The sequence below is a fragment of the Bemisia tabaci genome, chromosome 1, assembly GCF_918797505.1.
Source record: "Bemisia tabaci chromosome 1, PGI_BMITA_v3".
NCBI lineage: Eukaryota > Metazoa > Arthropoda > Insecta > Hemiptera > Aleyrodidae > Bemisia > Bemisia tabaci.
In genome coordinates this window covers 79,098,846-79,125,227 of record NC_092793.1, presented here as the reverse complement: position 1 = coordinate 79,125,227, position 26,382 = coordinate 79,098,846, and the positions used below count along the sequence as shown (strand labels likewise).

At 36.6% G+C, this 26,382-nt stretch overlaps 2 protein-coding genes across 14 annotated transcripts in view; both read left to right on the top strand.

The window, feature by feature from the left end:
• The window catches only part of LOC109043957 (serologically defined colon cancer antigen 8 homolog), a 60,760-nt gene extending 34,678 nt beyond the window's left edge, over positions 1 to 26,082 (top strand). For 3 of the 13 annotated variants that reach the window (XM_072306253.1, XM_019061341.2, XM_019061344.2), the window contains 12 exons: positions 8,672 to 8,795; positions 9,621 to 9,833; positions 10,585 to 10,746; positions 11,499 to 11,728; positions 12,359 to 12,488; positions 13,744 to 13,815; positions 14,938 to 15,148; positions 16,437 to 16,708; positions 17,373 to 17,472; positions 20,396 to 20,513; positions 22,813 to 22,936; positions 24,239 to 26,082. In XM_072306253.1, coding sequence (XP_072162354.1) covers positions 8,672 to 8,795; positions 9,621 to 9,833; positions 10,585 to 10,746; positions 11,499 to 11,728; positions 12,359 to 12,488; positions 13,744 to 13,815; positions 14,938 to 15,148; positions 16,437 to 16,708; positions 17,373 to 17,472; positions 20,396 to 20,513; positions 22,813 to 22,936; positions 24,239 to 24,361 — 1,879 coding nt within the window. In that variant the 3' untranslated portion in view covers positions 24,362 to 26,082. Of the gene's footprint in view, positions 1 to 7,943; positions 8,085 to 8,671; positions 8,796 to 9,620; positions 9,834 to 10,584; positions 10,747 to 11,498; positions 11,729 to 12,358; positions 12,489 to 13,743; positions 13,816 to 14,937; positions 15,149 to 16,436; positions 16,709 to 17,372; positions 17,473 to 19,617; positions 19,849 to 20,363; positions 20,514 to 22,812; positions 22,937 to 23,005; positions 23,213 to 23,240; positions 23,327 to 24,238 lie in introns of those variants that run through there. The other 10 variants (XM_019061342.2, XM_072306255.1, XM_072306254.1 and 7 more) reach the window with 10 other exon arrangements.
• Positions 6,401 to 7,742, top strand: LOC109043958 (phosphatidate cytidylyltransferase, mitochondrial). Its single transcript, XM_019061351.2, has one exon. It carries the CDS (start codon positions 6,693 to 6,695, stop codon positions 7,740 to 7,742), a length of 1,050 nt encoding a protein of 349 aa, XP_018916896.2. The 5' UTR covers positions 6,401 to 6,692.
• Positions 26,083 to 26,382: the final 300 nt, after the last annotated feature.

Below are 26,382 nucleotides of genomic sequence, written 5' to 3'. Positions count from 1 at the left end.
GATAAAGGTAGGATATTATTATTGCCCCCGAACTTTGCAAAAGTGACAACACCTCTGCGCGCAACTATTCATGCTCCCGTGCCGCTCATATTGCCATCACGGTTATTGAAGGCGAACTGAACGGAATAAGAGACACGCAATAAGGAAAGGATGTAAGTCAAAGTGTGTTCTACACCGGGACAGAGCGAACATTTTTTGAGATCATGTTTCTTCGCTCCCTCCTTTTTGGAAAAAAGGTGCGAACGAGTATCTTCACAACACGAGAAAGATCGACATTAAAACATTACTTACTGTCTAGTGCTAATAAACGATGAGAAAAATGTATTCAATGTAAAAGTGAATAATCGATTAATGACAGCGGAGGGGATTTAGTAGCAGTAAAAAAAACAAGGTTCGTAAGCACACGTGTAGTTATCATTTTGTAGGTAATGAGGGACGATAGACGGGTTCATTGTCGTCGATTTTACATCAAAAAGCTGTACACCTCTTTCTCATCCATTTTTAAGAATTATATCAAGTTATTCTCTTTGGATTGGAAAACTTGGGGTAATCAACACCGCAATTTCACGGAAATCATCGAATCTTTATAAACTAAAAGCCAGCGCAGTTTAAACGTTCTTGGCGAAAATTTGAAACGCAGAGCCGGAGCCCTAATAGATAAACATTCCCCTCTTAATTATAAATTGTCTGTGATAACTGATTGTGAAGCGTTTATATTGCTTTTGGTCATGCTACCTGATGGAACTCACTGGTCTGTTCCCAGTTGATAAAACCCGCACGTAACGGGGCGAAAACAACGATCAATAAGATTCCTATTGCGATGTTGTCGATTTGTCATAATTTGGGTAAAATTAAAAAATATGCAGATAGTTTAAGAGCGGCGAAACTTCCAGACCACGTAACTCTGTTTGAGACGTTGCAGACTTCCTGTGATATTTTATTTTTATAATGGGAAATTACTCAACGTCAATTTGTGGAAACCTCCGTGGTTTTTCTTCTCAGTGCAAAGAAAGTGCTGTGAGCAGTGTCGGACTGGCAATGAGGCCAATCTGCCGCAGGCAGATACGCCCCCCTGATGCATCGAAGACGCGCCCCTCTGCCAGATATAGCAAAATAAGATGATAGAAAAAATTATGACCGAGAAAAAATGCGGGAAATTCATGAAGGACTGGAGAAGAGAAAGTAAGAGTGAAGAAAGGTCCTCGTACGCATGATAGTGGTGAATGGAGATCCTGGGACTATGTATAAGCCGGAACCCGGAGGCGCCAGGCGCCTGGGCCTACAAAAATGCTGGAAAATTGAGGGTTTTTTTTCTTATTTGCTGAATTCAGATTTTGTATCCGTGGCTCAATATTTTGAAGAGGAGATTGTAAACAATTGGGACATACTGGTTTAATTAAGCTGTAATGAATGACAATTGGATTGCATTTTGCAAAAGGAACCACTAGCATTTCAATGTTGCTAAGATTGTGCAACTTCTTTTGTCTTGGAGGAAAAACCCGATTATCCATTAATAGTTTCTATTTTACTCGCTAAAAACTGTAAATTTAAGACAAAAATTACTATCTAAATTTCATAGTTTTTCACGATTTCCGCAATTTTATTGCAAAAGATGAAGTTGCACAATCTTAGCATCATTGCAATGCTAGTGGTTCCTTTTTGCAAAATGCAATCCAATTATTTCACTCATTAGAAAGACATTCGATTAAATAAGTGCAAACTTATACGCTTTACGCGTTATGCTCTTAACTGTCGCTACTACGCGAAAAATTGGTCACTCTCCATCGTAAAATTAGCTTTGAGGCATTGAAAATTTTTGTCGATCATAGTTTTCGAAAAGGGTATGGTGAGCGTCATTAAGTGAGGAAATCAAAATAGCTCTCGAACTTTTGTCAAGTGTCAAAATACCTATACATAAAATCTCTAAGATCGGTAAAAAAAATTGTTTCTTCGAAATTTTCACCTTTTTAGTGACATGAAGACGCTTAATCACCCCCCCCCCTTCCTCATCCGCCATGTGTCACTCTCTCAGAGGAGGTAGTACAGTCAATTTTTAGACGTGCGCCTTTTTGATCGCTTGAGAGAACATGTTTCTACTTTTCAAAATGATAATTGATCACATCAATGAAATTAATTTAATGTGATTGGGCACATCTTATTTTCGGCTGTGTTGCTCACGTAGCCCTTGAAGCACCACTACAAATAAGACAAATGAAGCTAACATAATATGGAAATAGAGCAAATGGAAAGAAGGCGCAGAGATACAACTATTCGTGCTTGATGGTTGTCTGTGTTGCATCTGCAAAATTGAAGGCGCGATGGCGCGAGCTGTGAATTCGCGATGTTCTGCAGCCCCGCTTTATGATCTCAATGAAGTGTCGTGAGAAAAGTTAGGAAACGAGGCTCGATTATTACGGCTCTCCTATTCACGGCTGTGTTGCTCATACAGCTTTTAAAGCACCGCTACAAAATACACATGAGACAACTAAAACAAACACAGTATGGAAATAGAGCAAAGTAAAAGGAGGCGCGTTGATGACGGCGCAGAGATACAACTATTCGTACATGATGGATGTCCGTGTTGCATCTTCAAAATTGAAGGCGCGATGACGCTGGGCGTGAACTGGCGTGAACTCACAATGCTCCGTTCTACGCTGCCAGTGAAATGTCGCTCAGATTAGAGAGAAAAATTCAAAAAAACTAGGCCCGATTACGTCTCGACTTCGTTGTTTGATGTTTGATTCTTTTTTTTAATGTACAAATATTTACAGATCAACATCTACGGCTGGTATGTACCGCGATACCTTACAACTCGCAAGGCACGTTTTTTAAACGAGTCTCCTGTCAATTCGACCGGGCTTCAGCATCTGAGGGTTAATGAAAATATCAGTCAAATATGACTGCACCTTGTTCGTCATAAACTCAGGATTCAAGAGGGGAGCCAAAAGAAGCCATTCACAATCAGTTAGTGAATTTTCAGGATTCGCAACTCACTAAAAAGCTCCCAAGAACTTAGAGCGCTTTGTCTTGGGTTCTATGCGTGATCAAACTGGCATGCGATATAATGGCAATGCGATCAATCTTGGCAGGTTTTGGCGTTTAAAAAGGACGATAGCCCGTTCGCATGAGTCTAGAAAATACGAATCTACCAATTGGTAGGTATTGTCCTCATAAAGTTCGCCTTCAATTTTGCTTCATAGGCAACACAATGCACACGTGCCGCGGAGCGCAGATAGTATTATATTCGAAAAACAAACGCTAACCTTGCTCCATAAACTTTGATTGAACCAATAAATCAGGTGTAAACTTATTGAAATCCGTCATCAATCTAAAGTTCGCCTTCAGTTTTGCGCATAGACAACAAACATATCAGGGATCAGTGATCACATCGTTCTGTGCTTCTGTACATCTACTGAAGCGATGAACGACGTTGCCTCTCTTTGGTGATTATTGCAGAGTTGCCAGCGGTCTGGTAAAACCGGGAAAGTCAGGTAATTGGCGGAAACCGGGAAAAGTCAGGGAAACGCAGGGAATTCGTGGGAAAAGTCAAAGCATTGTTGACGCATCCACTAAACACTAAAACATGCCATTCATCTTCCATGCTTACCCTTTCTGGTCATTTCTTAACCAGCTACACTGAAAGCTTTTTTCCATGATCTGAACTCCAAGCAAGGAAATTTTGTCCAAGTTTAGCGAGGGTCGTCGTTTTTCAAAAAAAGGGATGGGTGGAAATTTGGTCCGAATGTCAGGAAAAATCAGGGAATTAAAAAATTTTAGAGCCAGGGAAAAGCAAGAAAGAATCAAAGAAAAGTCATGAAAGTTAGAAAATTTGAAAATGAAGATATTATGGCAACTCTGGTATTTTCTATCTGCATGAAGTTCGCCTGAAATTTTGCTGCTTAGGGAACAATCATACCCAGACAACACGAATAGCGATTGCTAAAGTGCGAAACCACGTGTATCTCATCCGTTTGCGACGTTGCAGACTCCCTGTCATACTTTTTTTTTTTTTTTTTTTTTTGGGGGGGGGGGAGACCAGTCAACATGATTTCTCGGAAACTTCCTTGATTTTTCCTCTCCGCCAGTGGTATAGTCTTAACTTCGGAAAAACAAAATAGATGAGGCGGAAATTTTGAAATACCGAACTGGAGACTCGTGGTTTTGCACTTCGGCCATCGATATGTATCTATTCGAAAAACAAACATTAATCTCGCTCCATAAATAAATTCATGAAAATGCGTAAAATTATGAAAGATATCATTCATATCTGAAGTTAGCCTTCAGCTTTGTTGCATATCGACGGTGTAAGTTCACAACCACGTATCTCGGTTTGCGACGCCGCATACAGACTTCCTGACTTACTTTATTTTTTAAATGAAAAACCACTCAACGGCAATTCTTAAAAACTGCCGTGATTTTTCTTCTCAGTGCCAAGAAAATTCTGCGAAAACTTCAAGGAATGATGTCAATTTGTTCTCCTTTAAAAGAATAAAATAGGAGCAGAGATTTTCAAACACGACAAACGAGATAGGTGGTTGCGGACTTGCGCCATATGCAACATACCTGTACCCCCTGGTAAAAATTGGCGATAAGAGCTGCGTTTCAAAATACCATAGGAATTCTTATAGCCGGCTAAAGAGGCTACAGAAAATCATATAGCTGGCTGTAGAATGCGGAGAAAATCATACGGCCGGGCTATACGAAGCGATAAAAAATTATGCAGCCGGGCTATAGTTCCTATCAGCCGGGCTTTACACTTTATCGCATGGCTGTTGCTTTTTCGCCATCGATTATAAAAGGATATAAGAGAATTGTGTAGAAATTCGTGTGCTTTGGGAATCATTAAGTTTGATACGGAACCACCTTAATATTTACAAAACACACATTACATTTTCCTTTAATACATATTTTTTTTCATCAATTAAAATGAGAATAATCCATACAGGATGTGCAAACATTTCAAAATCATGAGTTGAATAACGCTGACTCCGCCAGATTAAATATTAGAGCCTAACACAAAGCGGAGCGGCGACGCACTGGCGCCTACAAACCTAACATGGATACTTCACGCATTGCGCAACGCGTGAAGTATCCCTGTTAGGTTTGTAGGCGCCAATGCGCGTTTCGCGCTGGCTGCCCGCCTGCCGCGCCGCAGCGTGCCACGGCGCTTGAAGCAACTATTTCACACCAGAGGTATTGCACAGTATCATACGAAACTGAAGGCGCTCTAATATATTAGGAATGGCAGGCATCCATCAAAAGTACGGAGCTTTCCTCGCAAAATAAATCAAGATACTACGGCCCAAAAAGAGAGCAGTAGTCCAAAAACTCACTAAGTCCTAGCATCCGTAATTAGTAACGTTTAACATACACTTTATCGCTTGGCTGTTGCTTAATCGCCATCGGCTATAAAAGGCTATAAGAAATTGTGTAGCCGGCTGTAGAAGCTATTGGAAATCTTACAGCCGGCTGTAGGTCTATGGTATTTTGGAACCCAGATTCTACTGCAAATTTTTACCAGGGCCGTAGAGCGCAAATTGATTTCTATTCGATTAACACTTCATTTCGCTCCGTAAACTTTGTTTCAGCCGATAAACGACTTTGTGAAGCTCTTGTCTCCATAGAAATTTCCAAAATTTCGATCCAAGATAGTTAAAAACGCGCGATAATTAATGGAGGACTAGTTGGAACCAAACGGTCTGTCCATGCCGCATTGCCATTTTCCCCGGATGACCACATCGCGCACGGAATTTGCAGTTTGTTAAACTACGATTTTTTGATACTTATTGTAATTTTTAAAATTTCGATCCGAGAAAGTTAAAAACGCGCTATTTATCATAATGGAGTCGATGCGACTGGTGTGAGAAGATCAGATAATCTTGTGCTCCCAACCCAACTTCCCCGGCTGAGAATCTAGAGCTCAGAATTTTGAGTTTTGTTCTTTAAGGATATCTTCGCGTCTTTGGAAATTGTTGAAATGTCGATCCAAAAAAGATACAAACGCGCTATAAATAATGGATCACATGCGACTGGTCGTGATATTCATGCCCGTTGCCATCCTCCCCGACTTACCATCACGAGCGTGGAATTTTGAGTTTTGTTGACCACGATATTCTGGCTTCTATGAAAATGTTTGAAATTTCAATCCGAGAGTGTTAAAAACTCGCATCCTGAAGCACGGAAAAATGCTGCATTAAATGTTTTCACTGCCCGCTGATTTCCCGCCATGCGCCGCTTGTAAAGTGCAATAGCCAATCAGCGTTGGGCGCGGTTTCAGTACACTGGCGGGAACCGGTTAGCCAATCAGAGACGACTTGCCTCCTCACTTCGAAAGTGAGAAGGGGTAGGTAACACTCTCTTTACTGACACTCTGTCCTCTCTGGAGCGATTTCAATGTGAGGTTAGGTAATGAATGTTTTGATAAAACCGAAAGTTTCGGATGTTGTCTCCGTTTTTTACTTTTGTGAACAGGAAAATTCGTTTGTGATACGCAATACCAAAGTGAGGAACTATCGGAAGGATCTCTTTATTCAATCAGTTGTAACCGCTCTTGTTTTATTTCAATCTTTTCCATGGGAGTATTGATTAACAGTTCGCAGCATCTGTGATAACACTCTAGTGATAACAACAGTAACTGAACATATCACTCTTGACATTATTTCTTTTCATCTAAGTGTCTCTTCGCGTCTGTAATGGCCGCACGGACAAGTAAAGTCTTATTAGATCTCCCCAAAGTGTACAACAGTGTCCTTGCCAAGTTCGACAAGAATCTAATCAAGTATGGTTTTGCGTATGGCTCTGCTGTTTTCAAACAAGATGGAACAAAGATCGCTCGTAAACCCATGGTAGATATAATTTTCGTGGTTGATGATAGCCTCAAATTCCATGAAACCAACTTACGCTTGAATTCAAGTCACTATTCATTCCTCAAATCTTTTGGTCCTGGCGTTATCTCCAAGGTGCAAGATAACTGGAGTGCAAAAGTCTATTTCAATACTCTGATACCTTTACAGGAATATAACGCTTTCTTCAAATATGGTATCATTTCACAGAATAACCTTATTGACGATCTTGCGAACTGGAATGAATTGTATTTAGCTGGTCGACTCCACAAGCCAGTCCAGGAATTATATGTTAGCAATGACAAATCTCTTTCTAAAGCATTAGCACAAAATTTAGAATTCGCTGTCCATGCAGCCCTACTGTTACTTCCTGATTCATTCACAGATATTGATCTTTACTCTACTATCAGCAATATATCCTACAATGGAGACTTCCGGATGCTGATTGGTGAAGACAAGCGAAAAGTACAAAATATCGTCATTCCGCAGATTGAGAAATTTCACGATCTGTATTTTCCTACTCTAGTCAAATTAAAAGACTTTATCTACATGCCTGAAACCAACCACCCAAGGAGGTGCTCGCAAGATACCTCTGCACTTGCTTCCTTGCACCATCTGCTCAACCTGCCAATACCAATCCAGCGTGAAATCGCGTATCAGTGGAATTTGATACTGGTGTCAACTCAAGATACTGAAGAGGCCCTATGTTCTTTAGCCAGTGATCCTCGAAGAGAAAAAATTGTGCAATCAGTGTTTAAAAGGATAGTGATCAATTCCAGCATCAAGCAGAGTCTCAAGGGCATCCTGACAGCAGGACTCCTGAAGTCTGTTCATTATAGTGGTCTGAAATTGATGAAAATGTTTAAATCACTTAAAAAGCCGACCAATACCTCATCATGATTTTTTGCAACAACATCCTTATTATTCTAGTCTCGTTACTCTTTTTAAAGTTTTTTAAAGATCATTTAAATTTTCTATTTTTTAAATCTTAATGCTGCACCGGACACAATTAATATTAAGTCTTTTCCCTTCATTTCCATCTTTTACATCAAATTTTCAAAACTTTCAAACTGTAGTGATTTCTATTCTTTAAATAAGGAAATTCATAATTATTTAGTTTTGGATCCTTTCTACTAGAGTACATTTTTTTCCTTTAACTCGTCAAACTCTATCACCATTAAGTATCAAAAACAAGCTTCAACATCTCTGCGTTTGTCATCCAAGAATGAAGCTCAAAGTTCTGTAAGTATTAGATCAGAGTGAAAATAGCATTGAATACATTATAGGTATCCTCCAGTAGACTGAACATACTCTCAAGCCGAGTCATTAGGAGGCTGAGCATAGTCTTGAGCTCCACCTAGGGCATGTTCATCAGCCAATGATTAAGAGTCCTATGTGCGGCGCCGGAAGTTTTTTGTTGACTATCTTGAGATCCAGGGGAAAGCTACCATCCTTTTGTAAAACTATGATACTAAAACAAAAGGTAGAATATTTGAAATTGATTTAGTGCAAGTGCTCTAGCTGTGTGTTCAATATTTCTTCACATAATCTTCAATCTAAGAAGGAAAACAAATTTCAATACCTAAAAGAATAAGTTAAGAAAAATTAAATTATGTTTTTCTTGCTCTACAAAAAAGTCCTTGCAGATGCCTCGCAGATTTTAGACCACATTTTACAGAAACTCGCCTAGTCGTTTCAAGTTTGAACAAATAATTTTCAATGATTTTGATCAAATTGATTCAGTTTTGAAGCTTGTTTTTCCAATACATGTTTGGCATGTAGGTACTAAGAAAGTTTAGCTTAAAAGAATTTTGCTGTTCTCATTTCAGAAGACTCGGCCTGAATAAAATGGAGATGGATCATACGGAAAGGGCATACCGAGAGGCTGTCGCAAAATTAAAATTTCTGCTTTCTGAAAGCTACTCACAACCACCAGAAGTCATTTATTCTCATGTGAGTGCTGAAGATATCTTATACATATGTATCTCAGTTTCCAGTTGTAAAATTTTGAATAACTCATACTTGTGCATCTGCAATTACGTCTAGTTTTTACTTACTGACGAAATATCTAATGTTGCCCTGATTCGAATTACTCTCTTCTAACATTTAATCATATCAATTTAAGTTGGCACAACTTACTTGTTTTTGAAAAATCCACCTTTAAAGTAAAAGATATCCATAGTAGCAAAACTCATTAAAAAATAAGTATATAAGTAGAATATCTATGGAGTATTTATGTAGTATTTTTAGCTATTGAACCGACATGAAATTGTGATTTTTCAGTATTCAGTACTTTTGAAGTGCATTCATGTGATAAATATATTATTTTTTAATAGGAAATAGCTTTTTAATAACTATTTATAATTATCAATACAATATTTAAAATTATTCGTGCATCATACCTATATCGTGAATCTTTGCCAGATTCTAGTCGCTGCTGCCAGTGCGCAGGAACCATGAATACTTTTAAACATCATCATAAAGGTCGACTAATAACTTAGAAAAAATTAGATTTAGGTACCTATTAGTCATTAGTAATAATGAAAAACCTGTTAGTTCTGGCAATACATTTTTCTTGATGAAATGAAATTCTAGGGAAAAGATTTATTGATAATAATAATTTTTTTTTAACTATTTGCATTTACCAAAATGATATTTCCTACCATTGAAAATTGACGAGTTTCCATTTTCAACTTTTGCTGCTACAAAGGTAATGAAGATAAACTTTGCAATTTTTCGTCTAAATCGCCCTAAATATTTGTCTCTCTTTTCGTTTAGACGCACCATCATCATCATGTATCACCACTGTCAAGATCCCCAAGAAGCAGATTTGACACAAGTACCCTATCTATTGCCCCAGGGCCGATCGTCAAGCACCCATCAGACTCAAGTCTAGCCACCGTTCAAGCTCCTCCGCATGAATTTGTATCCTACATTCAGCGGCAAGAAGATTATATTCAGCAGCTTGAGAAGGAAAAATCTTTTTTCCAAGTGAGTTTCACCGTAAGATAATTTTGATTCCATTTTCCTCACTGTGAATAATTTTGATTACCTAAATAGTTCAAACATGGAGTGGAATTTGAGAGGCTAAGGAAAATCAGAGAAGAGGATATCCTAGAAGAAATAGTAGCCCCATGTGTTTCAATTTTCCTCTCTTTATTTATCCCCTCCTTTTTCAGAATAAATCAGGCGGGTTTTTACCTTGAAAAATTTCATTCCGAGTTCTTTCTGTCCTCAATAATTCTTCTCGTTTGTGGTTCTCAATATTACTCAATGTTAAATGCAGGGTTACCGGTGGTTTGGAAAACCGGGAAAGTCAGGGAATTTGCCACGATCAGGAAGATTCGGGGAATTTCTGACACGTCTACTAATCACCAAATATATCACTGATCTTCCAACTTTTTACCCTTTCTGGTCATTTTTTAGACTTGCCATCTTTTCATTCAGTCACTGGATGCCTTGTTCCATGATTTGATCCCTAAACAAGGTTTAGCGAAAGTCAGTGCATTTTTTCTTTTAAAAAAAAGGGGGATTTTGTTTGAAGGGTAGGGAAACTAAGGGAATCAGAAAATTTTGGAGTTAAAGAAAAGCAAAAATAGTCAGGGCGAAATCAGGGAAAGTCAGAGAATTTGAAGATGAAGAAAATATGGCAACCCTGTAAATGTGTTGTCAACCCTTTTCTTTTTCGCATTTATGATGTACCTAGATAGCTCAGTCAAATCATTTTTTTTTTTTTATACAGGAAGAAATGTCAACTTTAATGAATAAAGTGAAAGAGGTCCTTGTGGAGAATGAAAATTTAAGGAGAGACAAAAAATTGCAGGTGAATGTATCTAGTTCGGAGGATAGTGGAAGTGAAGAAACTGTGGAAGAAAAACCTCGCAAAAAAAGAAGTCAAAGTCAGGTGATCACCTCTCAATTCTACTGAATTTCAGTTCAGACAGGTTTTTGCACTGAATCTGGTAGCAATGTATTTTCCAAGGGGGTACACTGATTCAAAATCAACCCCTTTTTCTTGTGTACCTAGAAACTGGAAATGTTGTTTTGTAGGTTGGAGCTTAGCCTCAGGAGCTTGAGAGCATATCGACGGTGAAACTCCCATACCGCGTATCTTGTTTCCAGTGTTTAAAATCTCCTCATTTTATTTTGTTTTTAATTTTATTATAGGAGAACAAACCAACATTTTTCCTTGAAGTTTTTTTCAGAATTTTTCTGGCATGGAAATAAAAATCAGGGAAGTTATCAAGCATTGACGTTGAGTTGTTTTCCATTTAAAAATGAAGTCATAATCATATAAATATCATATGTCCATATAAATATGACAGGAAGTCTGTACTGTCACAAACCGAGATACATAGTTTGGGAGTTTCTTTGTCGACACGGTATAAGACAAGGTGTCCCAAATGCCAGTAGCCCTACCCTACTGACCGGCCAACTCATTGGAAACAGCATCTCTTTGGGTTGAAATTTTATTCAGCCATCCTAAGCTTGACGTAGGGGTAATTACTTTTCTTTTTAATTTTTCTTGAATCTCTGGCTTGATTCTCAAGGAAGTTTATACAAGAATCTTTTCAGAACCTCACTGAAGTGCCTTTGGTCCTGCTCATCAATTATCATAGCCATAGACTGACCTTTTTTTTGTTATGTTATTTTCAGGAAAGACCTCACTCACGGCTCGCCAGCTCCAATATTGTCCTAGAATCCAAAATCAGTGAGCTTGAGGCACAGTTGATGCAAACAAAAATTGACCTTCAAAAGGCTCAGGAAGAAGTATCCAGTTGCAAAATGAGGCCCTTCGACTCTGAACCAAGAAGCTTACCTCTCATTCTTGACGACAGCAGTGGTGCAGAGGCCAATTTAAAAGATCAGATCAACTTGTTGCAAAGGTAAGGATTCAGTGACTGATTACAGACAGCTATACAATACATTTCAAACAGAGTCTTTTCACATCTATCAAAACATCTATGAATCTAGATCAATGAAATTAATCAAGAGACTTCTTTAATTGAACTTAACTACACTTCGCGATAAACCCTGTCGCCCATGTAACTCAATGCTCTCCCAGGTTCATGTCTGAGTGTAGTTGCGCCCTTTTGTCAGCTAAGCAATCATATAAAGGTGTGTCAGAAATGACTGCGGTTGGTATGAATCTATAGATTTAAACGTTGATGTCTAATAGTAACCTATATTTTGCAGCAAGTATTTAGTGCAAGAAAATGTGCTATCACGATTTTTCAGCCTGAAGATGTATGAAAAATTGAAAAGTTTCCTCTCTGAAATGAAATAATTGCCAGAAACTGAGCTTATCAACTACCAACTAAGGAAGTGGAATCTGTCATGGATTTTAAAATTAGGGGTATTCTCTTTTGAAAAATTTGACTGTTTTCTTTTTCGTTTAATTTTTGGCCTTTAAGAAAACATTAAAATCCAATTTTTTGCTTTTTGGTCATCTAAATCAATTATTTTTTCTAATTCACTCTTTTTTGCGCCCTTCCCCCTCCTTTCTCTTGTTCTAGGGAAAAGGATGAATTACACGAAGCTTTAATAAAACTTCAGCTAGTAGTCAGTCATCTTGAAAAAACAAGTATGGTCCAAAAAGTCAAAAGTTTAGACGTTGTCGATCAGGCTCAGTTTGAAAAGAATCAGGTATTTGCCCATTTATTCTCAGTTATGAATACATCTACTTTTTCAAGCATTTTTGAGTTTGGTGTTTTCTCTCGCAACCTGTAAAATGAAGTTCCTCATGCAGATGGTGAAACTCACAAATATTGTATCTCAGTTTGCGACGTTGTAGACCTTGTGACATACTTTTTAAATGAAAAGTTACTCAATGTAAATTCTTGAAAACTTCCCCAATTTTTTCTCTCTGTATTAAAAAAAGTCTGTGCCAACTATAAGGAATAGTGTTAATTTGTTCTCCCCCAAAAAATAGCAAAAAAGTGTGCAGATTTTGAAACACCACTTACTAAATACATGGTTTGGAAGTTTCACTGTTGGTATGTGAATGGTTCTTTAAATAAGATGGTTTTGTATAGCTGCTAAGAAATCTTATTCAAATGAAAAATACACACAATTTCTCCACACCTACTTATGTGATGTCACAGGACTGCAGAGGTATTTTAGAAAAATATTTCAAAATATTGCGCTTAGTTCGTAAGGTGATATTAATATCAGTAATTTGTGATATCAATTGGTTACTGCCTCAATACTGAGAGTTGGTAATTGCTGTAAATACAACAGTAGCCTTTTATCACTGTGATGACTGTCTTGCCGTCTTGGTTACTGTGACAATGGAAGCGACAATCTTTGATGTCAGAAGTAATAGCTATTGGTCACAGCAGCAGTGGACATGACAGTAAAAGATGAATAACATTTTTAACCAAATAAAAAGTTTAATCTCATAACTGTCAAATATTTCCTGAATATTTTCTCTATCAGAAATATAAGTAATCCTTGCAATGCTCTTGACAGGGCTATTTTTTTTTTCTAATGCTTTTAATCTTCGGGCAGTTGTTAAGTTATCCCACAAGAATGATGGAAAAGATTCAATTTTAGATTTTTTTTACTTGCTCTCTCACAAGAAGAACTGGTTCCATGAACAAGGCCTTTCAAAAAACCAAGCAGAGTTTGTTTAATACATGGATTAATTGACCATTATAGGGGTTCCCATAGAATAAGTTAAAAAACTGCCTTGATTTTTGTTGCTTAATCTTACTCAGAATCTCAATTTTTATTGACTTTTAATGTAACTCAAAGAGATTTTGTCCAATGAGAATTAATTATATATATTTACATAAAAGGAATTAATAAGAGAGTCATTCCTTGTTTAATTTGAGGAAAAGTAGTCACCACTTTACTGCAATACAGCTCCCTGTTTTTAACTGCGACTAATACATTTCAGGCGGAACTTGAGGTTCGTAGGCTGATGGCAGAGTTAGAAAGAGCACATGAAAAACAAAGAGAAGCAATGCAGGTGAGTACTTAAACAATCTATACCTCATTAATTGGTTTCGTAAATTACCAATAGTTTTAAACCACCTTAGCTGTTACACTCATTCTTTATTTTTTGGATTACCAGATGGAGTGGGAAACTAAGCATTCCAATTCCTATCTCCTCATCAAAATTTCGCATAGAACATGGTTCACAGAACAAAAATTACTGAAATAAACTCCTAACTATGATATTTAACATTTTCCAATACATAATTTCCAACCTCCCGCTCATGAAAAAAAAGTCTATGCGACTCAAATCGTGCATTAAACGTTATCATAACAGTTTCTGCGGTATAAAAATATGGCAACCTCGATCTCAATGTTTCAACTCAACTATCGCTTGTTGTCACAACTTTGAACAACACAAGGGAAGGAACATTGCTCCATTAAGAAGCCTGCGAAAACTGTCAGAGTACGTATTTGATTCAAACAGCCAATCTTTTCTTGTCAGCGAGGAATCCCGAATTCCTGTAACCAATGTAAACTCAAAACGTTGAAACCATAATTGGAAGTTGATTTTAATAATTTTTGCCACCCAAACCGTGTTCCATGTGAAATTTTAGTCAGGAATCATGTATCTTATACTTAAATTCATACCTTCTCTAATCATTAGGAATCATCTTATAAATCATTCAAAGTGTCAACAGGGGGCAACTATAACCTCATCCATGCTGTAAAAAGCTTTTAATTCAGAATTTTTTCACCTGGTTTAAAAATGTATTTATTAGATTCAAAATATATCGTCTGACTTTACTGCAAGTAGGCTGAAGGGATAAGCAATTTTTTTGCTAAGAATGTAAATCTGAATGTGTAAAAAACGGGGCTCATTTCTATCTACCCATGCTCCAGCAGTACCCTGTGGAACATTTTACTTTATTCGAATCAGAATACTGAATCTTTAATACTGAAGTTATTGACCTCAGAGGATTAGGGTTATTCATAAAAACAAAAGTCGTCAAAGTCTTGCTCCCAAAGCATTGTCTCCATGCCAAAACTTAATTTAAAAATTTCAGCCTTTTAATGAGACCCAGACATCCCTGCGGGCATCCCTAAATCATATGTATTAAGCAACTAATTTAACATTAATCCTCCGTCTGTTTAGGAACAAAATCGATTGCGGCAAGATGCAGAGCGCCGATACAACATACAGTTAGAAAAACTTACTTCTGATCTGCAAGAACAATGGGACCATACCGGAAAATTGAGCCTAGAACTTGATCGTCAGCACAGATTAGAGAATGAGTTGCGGCGAGAGCTAAATCAAAAAATATCTTTCATAGATGAACTGAAGAAAGAGTTGACAGCAAAAACCTGTTAGTATTATTTTTTCATTTTTACTTTTTCTGCTTCCCAATGGAGAAACAAATGGACAAAGAGTAAAGAAAGAAAATTTCATAGTTGAGCTTGTGTTTTGTGAAGTTTTTCAGATCAAGGTAATCAAAACACTAAGCTTAAAGATACTTTTTAAGCTGACAATTTTTTTTTCCTTTTGAAACATAAAAAAAAGTTTATTTGATTTGATTAAGTTAATGAGAGAAACTAATTTAAAAGTCTGAGCTGCATAGTATTTTCTGCAGTTTTTTTACCTATTTTTATATGTATTCATCCTAACTTTGGCTGGTCAAAAATCACTGCCCCTTTTCGTTTTTTGAGGAAACATAGGTAGCTGTCAAGATGCAGTTTGCACAGACCTCTGAAGAACAGTTCTCTCAAATTCATGCGAAGGATAGTATTGAAGTTTCTTCAATATGTACTATCCTACTGAAATTTAGAAATGGATTTAAACTGCTCGCCTTTTAGACTCTCTTGTAACATTGGAAATAAAAATGTGACCAACTCAAAATCAACTTTTTCGAAATCAGCCCGTTCCTGATTCTAAGTCTTCAGTCTACTTTCTGTTTACACTAGAAATTATAAAGCGGAAACACATAAAATTTCTCAGTCAGCGTAAACATTGAGTTCAAAACCAAGAAAACTCACCTCTCAAGCTTTTTAATTAATTTTGAAAGTCTACTAATTAGAAAATCTTGTGAACAGACTTTGCTGATAAAAACTCATGAAAAGTTCAGCCTGTTGTCAGAGTATCTAACAATGAAAACCACTGCTAAGAATTGATAAGCTAATGGGGGGGGGGGGGGAGGGAAATCAGGAAGTAAATGTGAAAATGTTTTCAGTCTTTACATACCCATCAATGCTATTTAGAAAACATGTGAAAAGCAAGATGCATGCTCTTGACAAGAGAGATAAAGTTTAAATAAGAATACTGACAAATGAAACTTACATTTATAGTTCTCCTTTTCTAAAGTGCCGGTAGTAAAGTGTTAAAATATTGTGAAGATACCAAGTCAACCATTAATTGATATTCCTCACAATTTTACCTACCCATATTTTTTACTAATTCTGGAAGGATAGAACTAATTGATTTAATCATCAGCTACTGCGCATTTTTGATGGAAATGGCTTGAAGCCTATGAATGTCCCATTGCTCTAAAATGCTCAAAGAAGTCTTACTTCTTCTACTTACTTGAACTTTAAAATCCATTCCCCGAAAGTCCAAATGCTAGGTTCCTCCCATTAATATTCTTAGCAGAAGGTTTAAAGCTTGCAGAATAAGAGTTCGGACTGTTTGCAAAGGCAACCTGCAGAGTGAAGCATTATCAGCAAGTGCTGAAAAGGAATCCCTAGAACGCGAACTGGCATCTGCTAAGCTGAGCACTGAACGGAATGATCGAGCTAACAAACAAGAGATCCAACGACTTCAAGCGGAGGTGACGTCACTACGGCAGCGGCTGGATAGAGCAGATGTAGACCTCCTTCATAGCCGCAAGGAAACAATACGGCTCAAAGAGCAGATTGCAAGTCTTGAAAAAGAGGTAAACGTAATATCTTAAGTTTGGGGGTAGTCAAATGAGAAAAACAAGTATGAGGAATCAATTTTTAAAAAACCTCCAAAATATACTTAGATTAAAAAATTGAAACAGCAATCAAATTTATCTCTTTGTTTCTGATTGGAGAGTAAAAAATAAAACCAACCTATGCGCGAATATGTTTTTCACTGAAGTTGGTAATCGGGTTAAAGTAGCGTGTTGTCCAGGAATTAGATCCTTTTGTGTATTCGGAGAATAAGTCTGCCAAAAGATAACTACTGTTACTTGGTTTTTATTTATCCTTTATTTTTCACAATGAATGGACTAGAAAAAGAACAAAATTACAAGATGAACAAGCTATAGTCACTAAACCTAAAAATAACAGAGATATAGAATGACAAGGCATCAAACGTGTAGTAAACTCAAAAATCTAAAATGTACGATTCTTAAAAATCAATTTCATGAAAACTCCATAACCTAAAGGACTTGAGCTTTTTTCGTCGGAATAGATTGAGGAAAATATCAATTTCCCTCATCAATCAAATTATTAAATCAGACAGATATCTTTATTCTGAATTAGCCTGTAATAACAATACTCACATGTCAGACTTCTTTGATACCTCCTATGCTCTATCTACATTGTATTGTAATTTGTATTAAATTTTTGCAGTTGAACCTCACCAAACTGGAAAGCGTAGATCGGCCATCTGCATTGGATGGAAAAAGAGAGGATTTATCAGCTATGATCAAAAGTATGGACGCAAAACATCGTAAGTGTACCATCTCTTACCAGTACTGTTGCATCCTAATCACAAGAAGAAAAATTACGAGTCTTAAGGAGGAAAGTCCTCATCAGAGAAAGATTCGTAATCTTGACCTTGTCACATCTGAAACGATTGGAGTCCTAAAAATTTTACCATGAACAAAATTACCTGAGATCTGATTTGTTTATGAGCTAGTATAAGATGATAAAATTGTGCTCTCAATATTAAGGTCAGGAACTGCGATTGGCTTATTCAATGACTTGGACCAATCATAACATTTGACATTGATTTATTGATACTTTGGTTTGATCATGTGTTACGAGCCATAGACTGCGTGAAAATTATGCCATGGTTTATATTTTTGCCTGCCTCCTAAAATTTTCAGCTTAGTCTCTGGTTGAATTTTAGGGGAAGGGGGTAAGAAGCATGCCCCTCATGTGCTGATTTTATTAATTTGGATCATTGAGTCTGGAGTACCTAATATGTGGTATTTTTCTGGAAGGGCAAGCAGACTTACAGTGAAATCTCGCTGAGTCGAATTTTTAAGTGATTGGGAAAAATTTCGTTTGAAGCAGGGAATTGAAAATTTTCTTTGACGTTAGCAGCTTCTCCTCCCCAACAAAAACAAAAAATTTGTCTTAATCGTAGTTTTTTTTTTTTTTTTTTACGTTTCGCTTTATGACAGTGTCCAGAGACCAAAAGAACTTTCGATTCAAGAGGATTTTGCCTCAACCGTGGTTCGACTTTGCGAGATTTCATTGTACTGCAAATCATGTATTCTCTCGAAAAAGGGAATAGAGTATGAAGTGATGAGCATAACAGCACAGGTGAGGGAGAGAGGTTGGGAGAGCAGATAGTCAGCTTTGCGGAAGAGTGAGTGTACTTACATCCAGGCATAGTTAATTACAATGGATTATATTATTATTTTTATGAATCTCATGTCATTGCAGCAAACATATTGCTTGGTTTCAGCTTCATTTTTTTGGTTTTTTGTTACCATCACTTGAAAATGACCAGCTTTTTTTTGTCGATTGTATTTTTTAATTTTTCCTGATTTAATCATGTTTTTATTCAATGATGTTCATAAAAATATCATACGCATGCAGCACCTGTGCCCATTTCCATGGCAAGGTAGAACAGCGATTCTCAACCTGTGGGCTGCAAAACCTGTAAGGAAGTTTCATTAGAGCAGGCTTAAGGTGGAAGTAGAATAGATTGATTAAATGGGGGAAAAAACAATTTACAGTACATGAGAGCAAAGGAACATGGCAGCATCGAAAGAAAGATTCGCCACATTTTAAACACCTCATTAACCCCTTGCAGCCACGCTAGGAGTTTGCAGGTTTGTATCTCATATAATTTCAGCAACAACATCACATTTTTGAGGAGTAAAATGAAAACTGATCATTTTTTTTTGAGGAAGGTCCAAGAGCCGTCCTAGTCGGACATAGGGGTCCACTTGCTGAAAAGGTTGAGAACCGCTAAAGTAGAAGACTGTCTTTCACACGCTGAATCACCTGGTTTGCAAGCTTCTGTCTCTATGCCATGAGAACGCTTGCATGCTTTGCTTTTTTTTTTCACTCATTTCTGCCATGTGGTTGCATAGGGAGTGGCAGAAATAGTCAAAATGAGATTGTAGGTGAATTTGAGATAACAGTCAAGTGCTTATTGTTTATTGCCTGGTGGATCAGCATGCATTATTAGCTTCATTTGTCCGACAAGTGACAAGTAGCAAAAAGTTCTGTCGGCCGAACTCTCTGTAGGTTTGAAGTAATTATCGGCTAGTTTAGAATATCTGTCTTACTTGTGGCTGACATGAAAGTTACAGGAACAATTATAGCACCTGCGTTCGTTTTGTACAGTACTAAATACTTTATTTATGACCAACCAAAGATCTTATAGAAAAAGGAAAAAAAACTAGGAACGATTTTTAAAAACATCAGCAAATGAGTTTGAAAGCTTGGACTGAAAGCTAAGCATAATATTTCTAATAAGCTTAAGTCGGTGTTTTTAGTTTTTAGATAATTTCATTATTTGCTTCATACTACAGTTTTTATTGTAAATTTTTTACACAACGATTCCCCTCCCCCTCTCTAATTTTATCCCTTTTTAACTAATTTTTATTTACTTCTGATTCTGCATGCTTGGCAGACTCCTTATTTGGAACAATATAGCCTTGTTGCAGCGTTGGTGTGAAAAAGGGGTATTCAAAGGCTCCAAGACATATCAGACAGCAGGCAAGCCAGCCTAGTTTTTCAAGTTCCTAAACTGGAAATCTCATTTGTTGATCAAGTGATTAAAGACCAAGGAAATACTGGAAAATGTCAAGGAACTTTAATAAATCAGGGAAAACCTGGAAATGTCTGGAAAAATGACGAAAGTGTCTGTGAAAAAATGTTAAGTCGCCTTTATTTGCTTTTTAGACTGGGTTTGGTGGCTCGAACAACACATTTTGCCTGAAAACTATTTCAAATTATGTCCTTTTAATCATCTTGCATATCTTTATTTATATAGGAATTTTACCAAAATGTGTTAGGGAAAGCAGGGAGTTTAATTTTTTAAATTCTGCATCAACCCTGATGGTGTCCAGAATTTGAGAGACACTCGCGTTTTACTATGCATTAATTATACTATAGTATTTATGTACAGAAGAGAGAAAGTAAATTAAAAAAAGCGTTTGTACACCTTTTTATCATGAAAGAAGAATCAGAACAATCAAAGTCATCTCCAAAATCCAGGAAGAAAAGTTTTAATTCTCTTGTCCTAGATCGTGTTTTTTTTTTCGATTGTAAGTTTAAAATTGGAAGTTTTAAGTTTGATCCGGTGAGGATAATGCTTTTGTTTTCTTAAGTTTTTATTCCTCCTAGTTTCATTTATTTTTTTTTATTTATTAACAGAAAAATATTAGTTAAGTCGAATTGATTTTCAGTCCAAAACATTGCTGATCTTGAATCCATGATAGAGACGCAGACAGAACTAATGGACAAACTGAAAGATGAGTGTCAGAATCTGACGCTGAAGCTTGATGAAACGTCCTCTAGGCACAAGTAAGACCACTGCACTGTTACACGCTTCTATATTACGAATCATTAAATTTCCTGTCAATTTATCTAGAGCATATTACTTGTGTTTCCCACGTATTCATTCTCAAAAAAAAATTGCTGTCCTGTTGAGAAATTAGTCCCTTTCCCCTAGTTTTAAATGCAATGAATGAAACTAATATTGAACCATGAACGACAAGGAGCCAACAAAAAATACTCTACATTTTGAGCCGATTGTTGAAATTTTGTGTTCATTGATGGACAAGACAAGGCTCAGGTGAATTGGAGTAAATGCTTGGCTTTGTCAGTCGTCTTTTTTACTGTAGTTTTATCAGAAGGGATTAACTAGCTGAAGGCTCCTTTTGAGTTGCTGATAGCTTGTCATCAATTTCACCTCACACCATTTTGCGGGAAAATAAAGCCGAGAAGTTCCACAAATTATAATTAGAGTCAAAACAACTTCTTTTATTTCTAATGAGTACCAGTACAAAACTGAGGGAGGAGAGTGTTCAGCTCAAGCAGTTTGCATTGTTAGACTGACAATGAGTTCACTGATGAGTGTGATCTGCTGATGAAGTCTAAGAAGACCCAAACCGGTATAGATCTCTCGGCGTGACTCCAACTTAATATTCCAATGCAAACTGCCTGAGCTAAACACTCTCCATCCTCAGCTTTGTACTGTTACCCATTAGAGTTAAAAAAAGTTGTTTTGACTCTAATTACAATTTTTGAAACTTCTCAGCTTTGTTTTCCCTGCAAAATGGTGTGGACCCAGCACCATTTCTCCACCTTGTTACATACAGTTCGGGCCACTTCTTAGTGTTTTTTTCTCTCATTTCACCTCACACAAGCACCATTAAGAGACCCTTATTTTTTGAAGCCTACTTTGAATATCGCCTAATATGTAATTCTACGCTTACAATTGCAAAGAGTCCTCTCCCCTCTTAGTCCATATTCCACAACAAGTCCCAGGCTACTGTTGATTGAGGTCATCAAACTTGGGTCGCAGAGCCGGCAATCGAACCCAAAGCCTCCTGATCACAGAACCAGCGCTACAACCAGTATATCCTTAAGAGGCCGAACTGACAAAGCCAACGGATCACATAACTCCAGATCACCTCAGTCCTTGCTCGTTCCGTCAACAAACCCAAAATTTCAAACTTCGGCCTGCAGCTAATAGCAAACAAACATAGGTTGTCAGATCATTTTCTTCAGTAGGCACACACACTTTCTTATTCCTATTTCCTTTATTTAAAATCAAGTTCACCATAAGCTGAAAAGTAGATAGTTCCTAAAAAAACGCACTCTAACTGGTTCATGTTTTAAACTGCATTGCATCTAGACAGGGCTGGATTTAAGAGGAAGCAGGAGGAACTGAAGCTGCGGAAAGCAAATTTCAGGGAATGGCAAATTGCGGAAATAAGACGGCAAATTTTGAAAAGAATGACCTTCCCCTCTCTAAACTTGTTACACTGCGAAGCAAAATCATTCAAAATTCCAAAGAGAAAGAAACGACATTCCTTCCGAAGTCTGGGAGAAGCAAATAGTTAGCCCTATGTAGACAGAAAAATTTTCAATCCAACCTTGCTTAAAACATGCAAGAAACCAGCTTAGTTTTGCCCATTCTCTGAAAAAGGATAGTATTTTAGTGGAACTATGCCATTCTCAAATTTCTCTACCGAAGGATTCTGTAAATCTCTGAAATTAATCCAAGAAAAGCCCCGTTTTTGTGAAAACTCTCTTCAAGTTCAATGAGAGTTCGGCTCAACAACATTTGACAATAGCTCTGTCTCTGAGGACGTTTATTAACTTTAATTGAGTGTAAAATGTTTGATGTGTAAATGTTTGTCAGTATAAGTAAGTATATATTAAATTTTCACCTGAGTCTCAGTTTTCCGAATTGGAATAGAAAATCACCTATTTCACTCTTTTGAAAAAAATGACTCAAACTCACCAACTCCTTCTCGAGTGCTTTTAGGTTCATAGTTACACATTTTACTGAGACCATCTATCATTGTTCTCTTCCAAAACTCCTTATTATGAAACAAGAGTCTTTTTAGAATTTTGCATACACAAGTTCGGAGTCTATTCATTGCATGATTATTTTCAGTGTAACAAGTTTCTGAATTTTCATTTTCCAATTTTTTTTTTTTTTTTTTTTTTTTCATTAAAGCTTCACTTCATCTCTTAGTTCATCTCCTTCAATCATGCATTTCTTCTAAATCTGAATTTTGTTTTGTGCATTATGATTTCAAGTTCTTTTAGAAAATTAAAAATTTACAAGCAATTGCAAAATATATTTCAGGGAAGAAGTGATAAATTTCAATGAATTTAATGACGGACTAATGAGTCGACTAAACCATGTTTGGTCGAACTGTCACGAACTCCGGCGCTTGTGTGAAGTACATGGAATTTATTCTTTTTCACAGGTTGGCTCTGATATTCTTTTACAATCAATTACCTTATTTATGTCTTATTAATTGTATTCTCTCTTTCAGCATTTTAATTTCTACCCCAAGGACAAAACCGTGGAGTCGACCAATGAGTGTAAAAAAATGGGTTAAATTCATGGATGTTTCTCTCATCATGTATGTCTAAGAGATCTGTGAATTTTTCCTGCTCCCTTTTTTTTTACTCCTCTACGTTCTTGAAGTGGTAAAAATTGTAGCAAAAAATTCTGTCATTAAAAACAAAAATGATGGGATTTCTTCTTTTTTCATGCATTAACATTAGGGAGGAAATTGCTGGACTACAGAACCACATAGATTACATTAACAGTAAGCTAGAGCCTCCGGCTGCGTATGAAAATCAGTGGCAAGGTATTTTGATTCCTTCCCTGCTTTTTCAATCGGAAGGATAGCTTCCTAGGCTTGCTTCATTGCCGTTTCCACTGATGCAAAGATGCTTTTCATTCACATGTACAACAGTCACCAATCCTTTATTGCACCCAATGACCGGTAGAAATTTAACCCACTTTTCACGCCACAGTTGATGCTTTCTGGTCTGAGACCAGTCACGAAGACAGTTCTTGGAACGACCAGACACACATGCCATGAAGAAACATTGTCGTATGAGAATTACCATCTGGGATCCAACATTTTCTTATAAACAGCAACAGACGCTTTTATGCTTGATGATGACTGATAAATGTTGCATTTAGCTTGTGCTAAAGAAGTTTGTCATAGACCGAATAAGAAAAACCTTGTTGTTGTATTGATTTTAATTGTTCTAATGCTGAGTGTAAATAATCTCGTATAAATGCATGGTACATTGACCTAAAAAAGATCTCCTAATCGTATAAGAAACTCACGAAAGTGTAAGTTGGCATTTTTATGCAAGAATCAAACATGGAAGTTTTGTGCTATGCTCTTTTAAAGATCTATTTTAAATTAAAGACGATTGATAAGTTTTCTGACAATAAAAATGGGTACTTAGTCCTTGCCATAGTGGCTAATTCTTTATCTAGGATTTAGAAAAAAAAAATAAACTTTTTTCATGGAAAGCAGTCACAAGTTTCGTTTTTCTTTTTTGCTTCTTATTATTTTATATTTTTGGCGAATAGCTTCAGATCTGATAGTTTGGAGGACCAAAATCGTTGATACCTATGTTTTTATTTCGGCGAATATTTAAATTTGTCATCATTTAGAAATATTTGAGGAATCTCTATTTTCACCAACAAGTTGTTGTATTCATATATTTTGTCTAATATTTTGTGTTCCTCTATTTTCAAGATGAGCAAATGGTCGGAGAGTATGCCCAGCAAGACTACACACTGGACGATCAACGAGACGATCAGCGATAGTTTCGCCTATACATCCCTGGATGATTCTTGTGTCAATTATGGGCTTTTATGAGTCTTTCAGTACTACCAAACCCTTGTGTTTCGCCTCTCTTCCCTATATCTTCACCCAGTAAGCCAATGAACTCTCCTAAGAATGACACTGCACCGAAGGAAAGCTTGATTTTGTAGTTTTGATTCATGGACCTCATTAGATCATGGTCTTGTGCACATGTGATATCTTTCTGCATCATCTTCATTCACTCTGCCCTCTTGTGAAAGGTCTCTTTCAGCTCTTTTTTCCCTTATGAGCCAAATATGTGTCAGTTTTACTTACAATCCATCAGACAATTTTTTACACCTTGATCCCCAAGGTGGAAACTTTTTTTATTCTCTACCAGGGCTTGACGCAAGACTTGTAACAAATGTGAAATTATCTTCAAACTTTGGTCTTAAACAGAATGATGGGATATTTTTTTCAAAATGTGAATACTCATCAAAACAGCAAGTATTTCAAGTTATGAGCGCAATACTAGGGTGTTGCCTTTCCCCCACCTCATTCAAATTTTATAAGGAACATGTGTTACGCGACTGGAAAAGAAAACATTCTATTGTCAATATCCCTCAGAGTGATGAAGAAACTCTCCTCACCTCATGCTCAGCAGATTACCCAATAATAACCACCCAAGATCAAGAGGATGCTGAGTTCATTATATGGAAGTTAGTGGCCGAGTAAATAGGGCCTTGAGGTTATTGTGAATTAAACAGAAAAGTTAACCTTATTATGAACCTGGGAAAGTGCTTAATGACCAGTCCAACAACAGCTAGTTAAGCTCTTGCTAAATGAGCAAAACGCCTACCATGTCCCCAAACAAGATACACCGTCAAATAGATTTGTCAAAAATTAAAAATAATTTCTGAGTGGCAAGGATGAAGTTCTGAATATGTCAGCATAAAAGGGGAAAAAAGAAATAGACTTTCCTCCAAAATGTTGATGAGAGATTATAATTTTGGATTTGGAGATCATTCCTCAATTTATTTTCCCTTACGATTCTAGAAGTAATTTTCCACCATTGTGATACCTATTTCTAATCAATGTTGTCTTTGCAATGACCCATTTTTGCAGTTTACTATCATCTTTATTTCTTCCCTTCGTCTAAAAATTAGACAAAGTGAGCAAGGAATTTCTTTCAGGTCTCATTTAGACAGGCAGCTAGCTATTCTCTCAACTTATGAGTGTAAGCAATGCTTTGCGCCTGCAATATCAACATGTAGAGCAATACTAACGAGACAGAGTTGTTTTTTTCTTTTCATTTTATCGCTAATGGAAGTATCAGTTTAAGTTTATGTTATTACATAAATGAATCTAATTTAAAGGAGAAAAAACCAAAAATTTTGACGAGGCTGTATGTAAAATTTAACGAATCCTGTTTATGTATCTTGCTGTAAAAATATCTCCTCTGCCAATCAAATTTCATTTCTGTTGTCTAAAATGGCAATGAATTCACTATAATTTTTAAGTAAAAAATTTGTTTTGAAGAGAACGTGATTAAAATATCCAAAATTCCATTGCACATTTTGCACCAAAGAGTTTGATTTACATGCTTAAATAAAAGGCAACTCGTGTGAGATTCAGTGATAGTTGAAATGAAAACTTGACAGGAAGACAATCTCTCTCCTAGAATAATTATTAGTTTCCTGACATTCATCCATCTCTTTTTCTACAGAAATTGTGATTTTCATGCTAAGCTTTAACTATATATTTTTAGTAATAAATGTCATTGTTTGTTGATGTTATTGTTTGTCCTCCTTTAATTGAGTTAGCAAAAATATAATTAAGAAAGCAGAGAATGTAAAAACAGTAAAATGGCTCAAGCAATTAAAGTACAATTTGTACCTGATGGTTCAAATAACTCTTGAGCAAAGCACTGCTAAACATTACTTTTAATAAGATAATTAGGAGTTTAAACTACCCCACAAGTAGTTAAATATGTAGAAGAAAAAGAAGAAAACTATTTTTAACTCAAATGCATGAAATTTGTTTTGGATATGATTTCAAAACAAATTTAGAGTAAGAGAGTTAAAAGAAGTTTTCTT

What these genes read in the sequence shown, in the direction of transcription:
- LOC109043958 (XM_019061351.2), top strand. Translation starts at nt 6,693, where the DNA reads ATGGCCGCACGGACAAGTAAAGTCTTATTAGATCTCCCCAAAGTGTAC.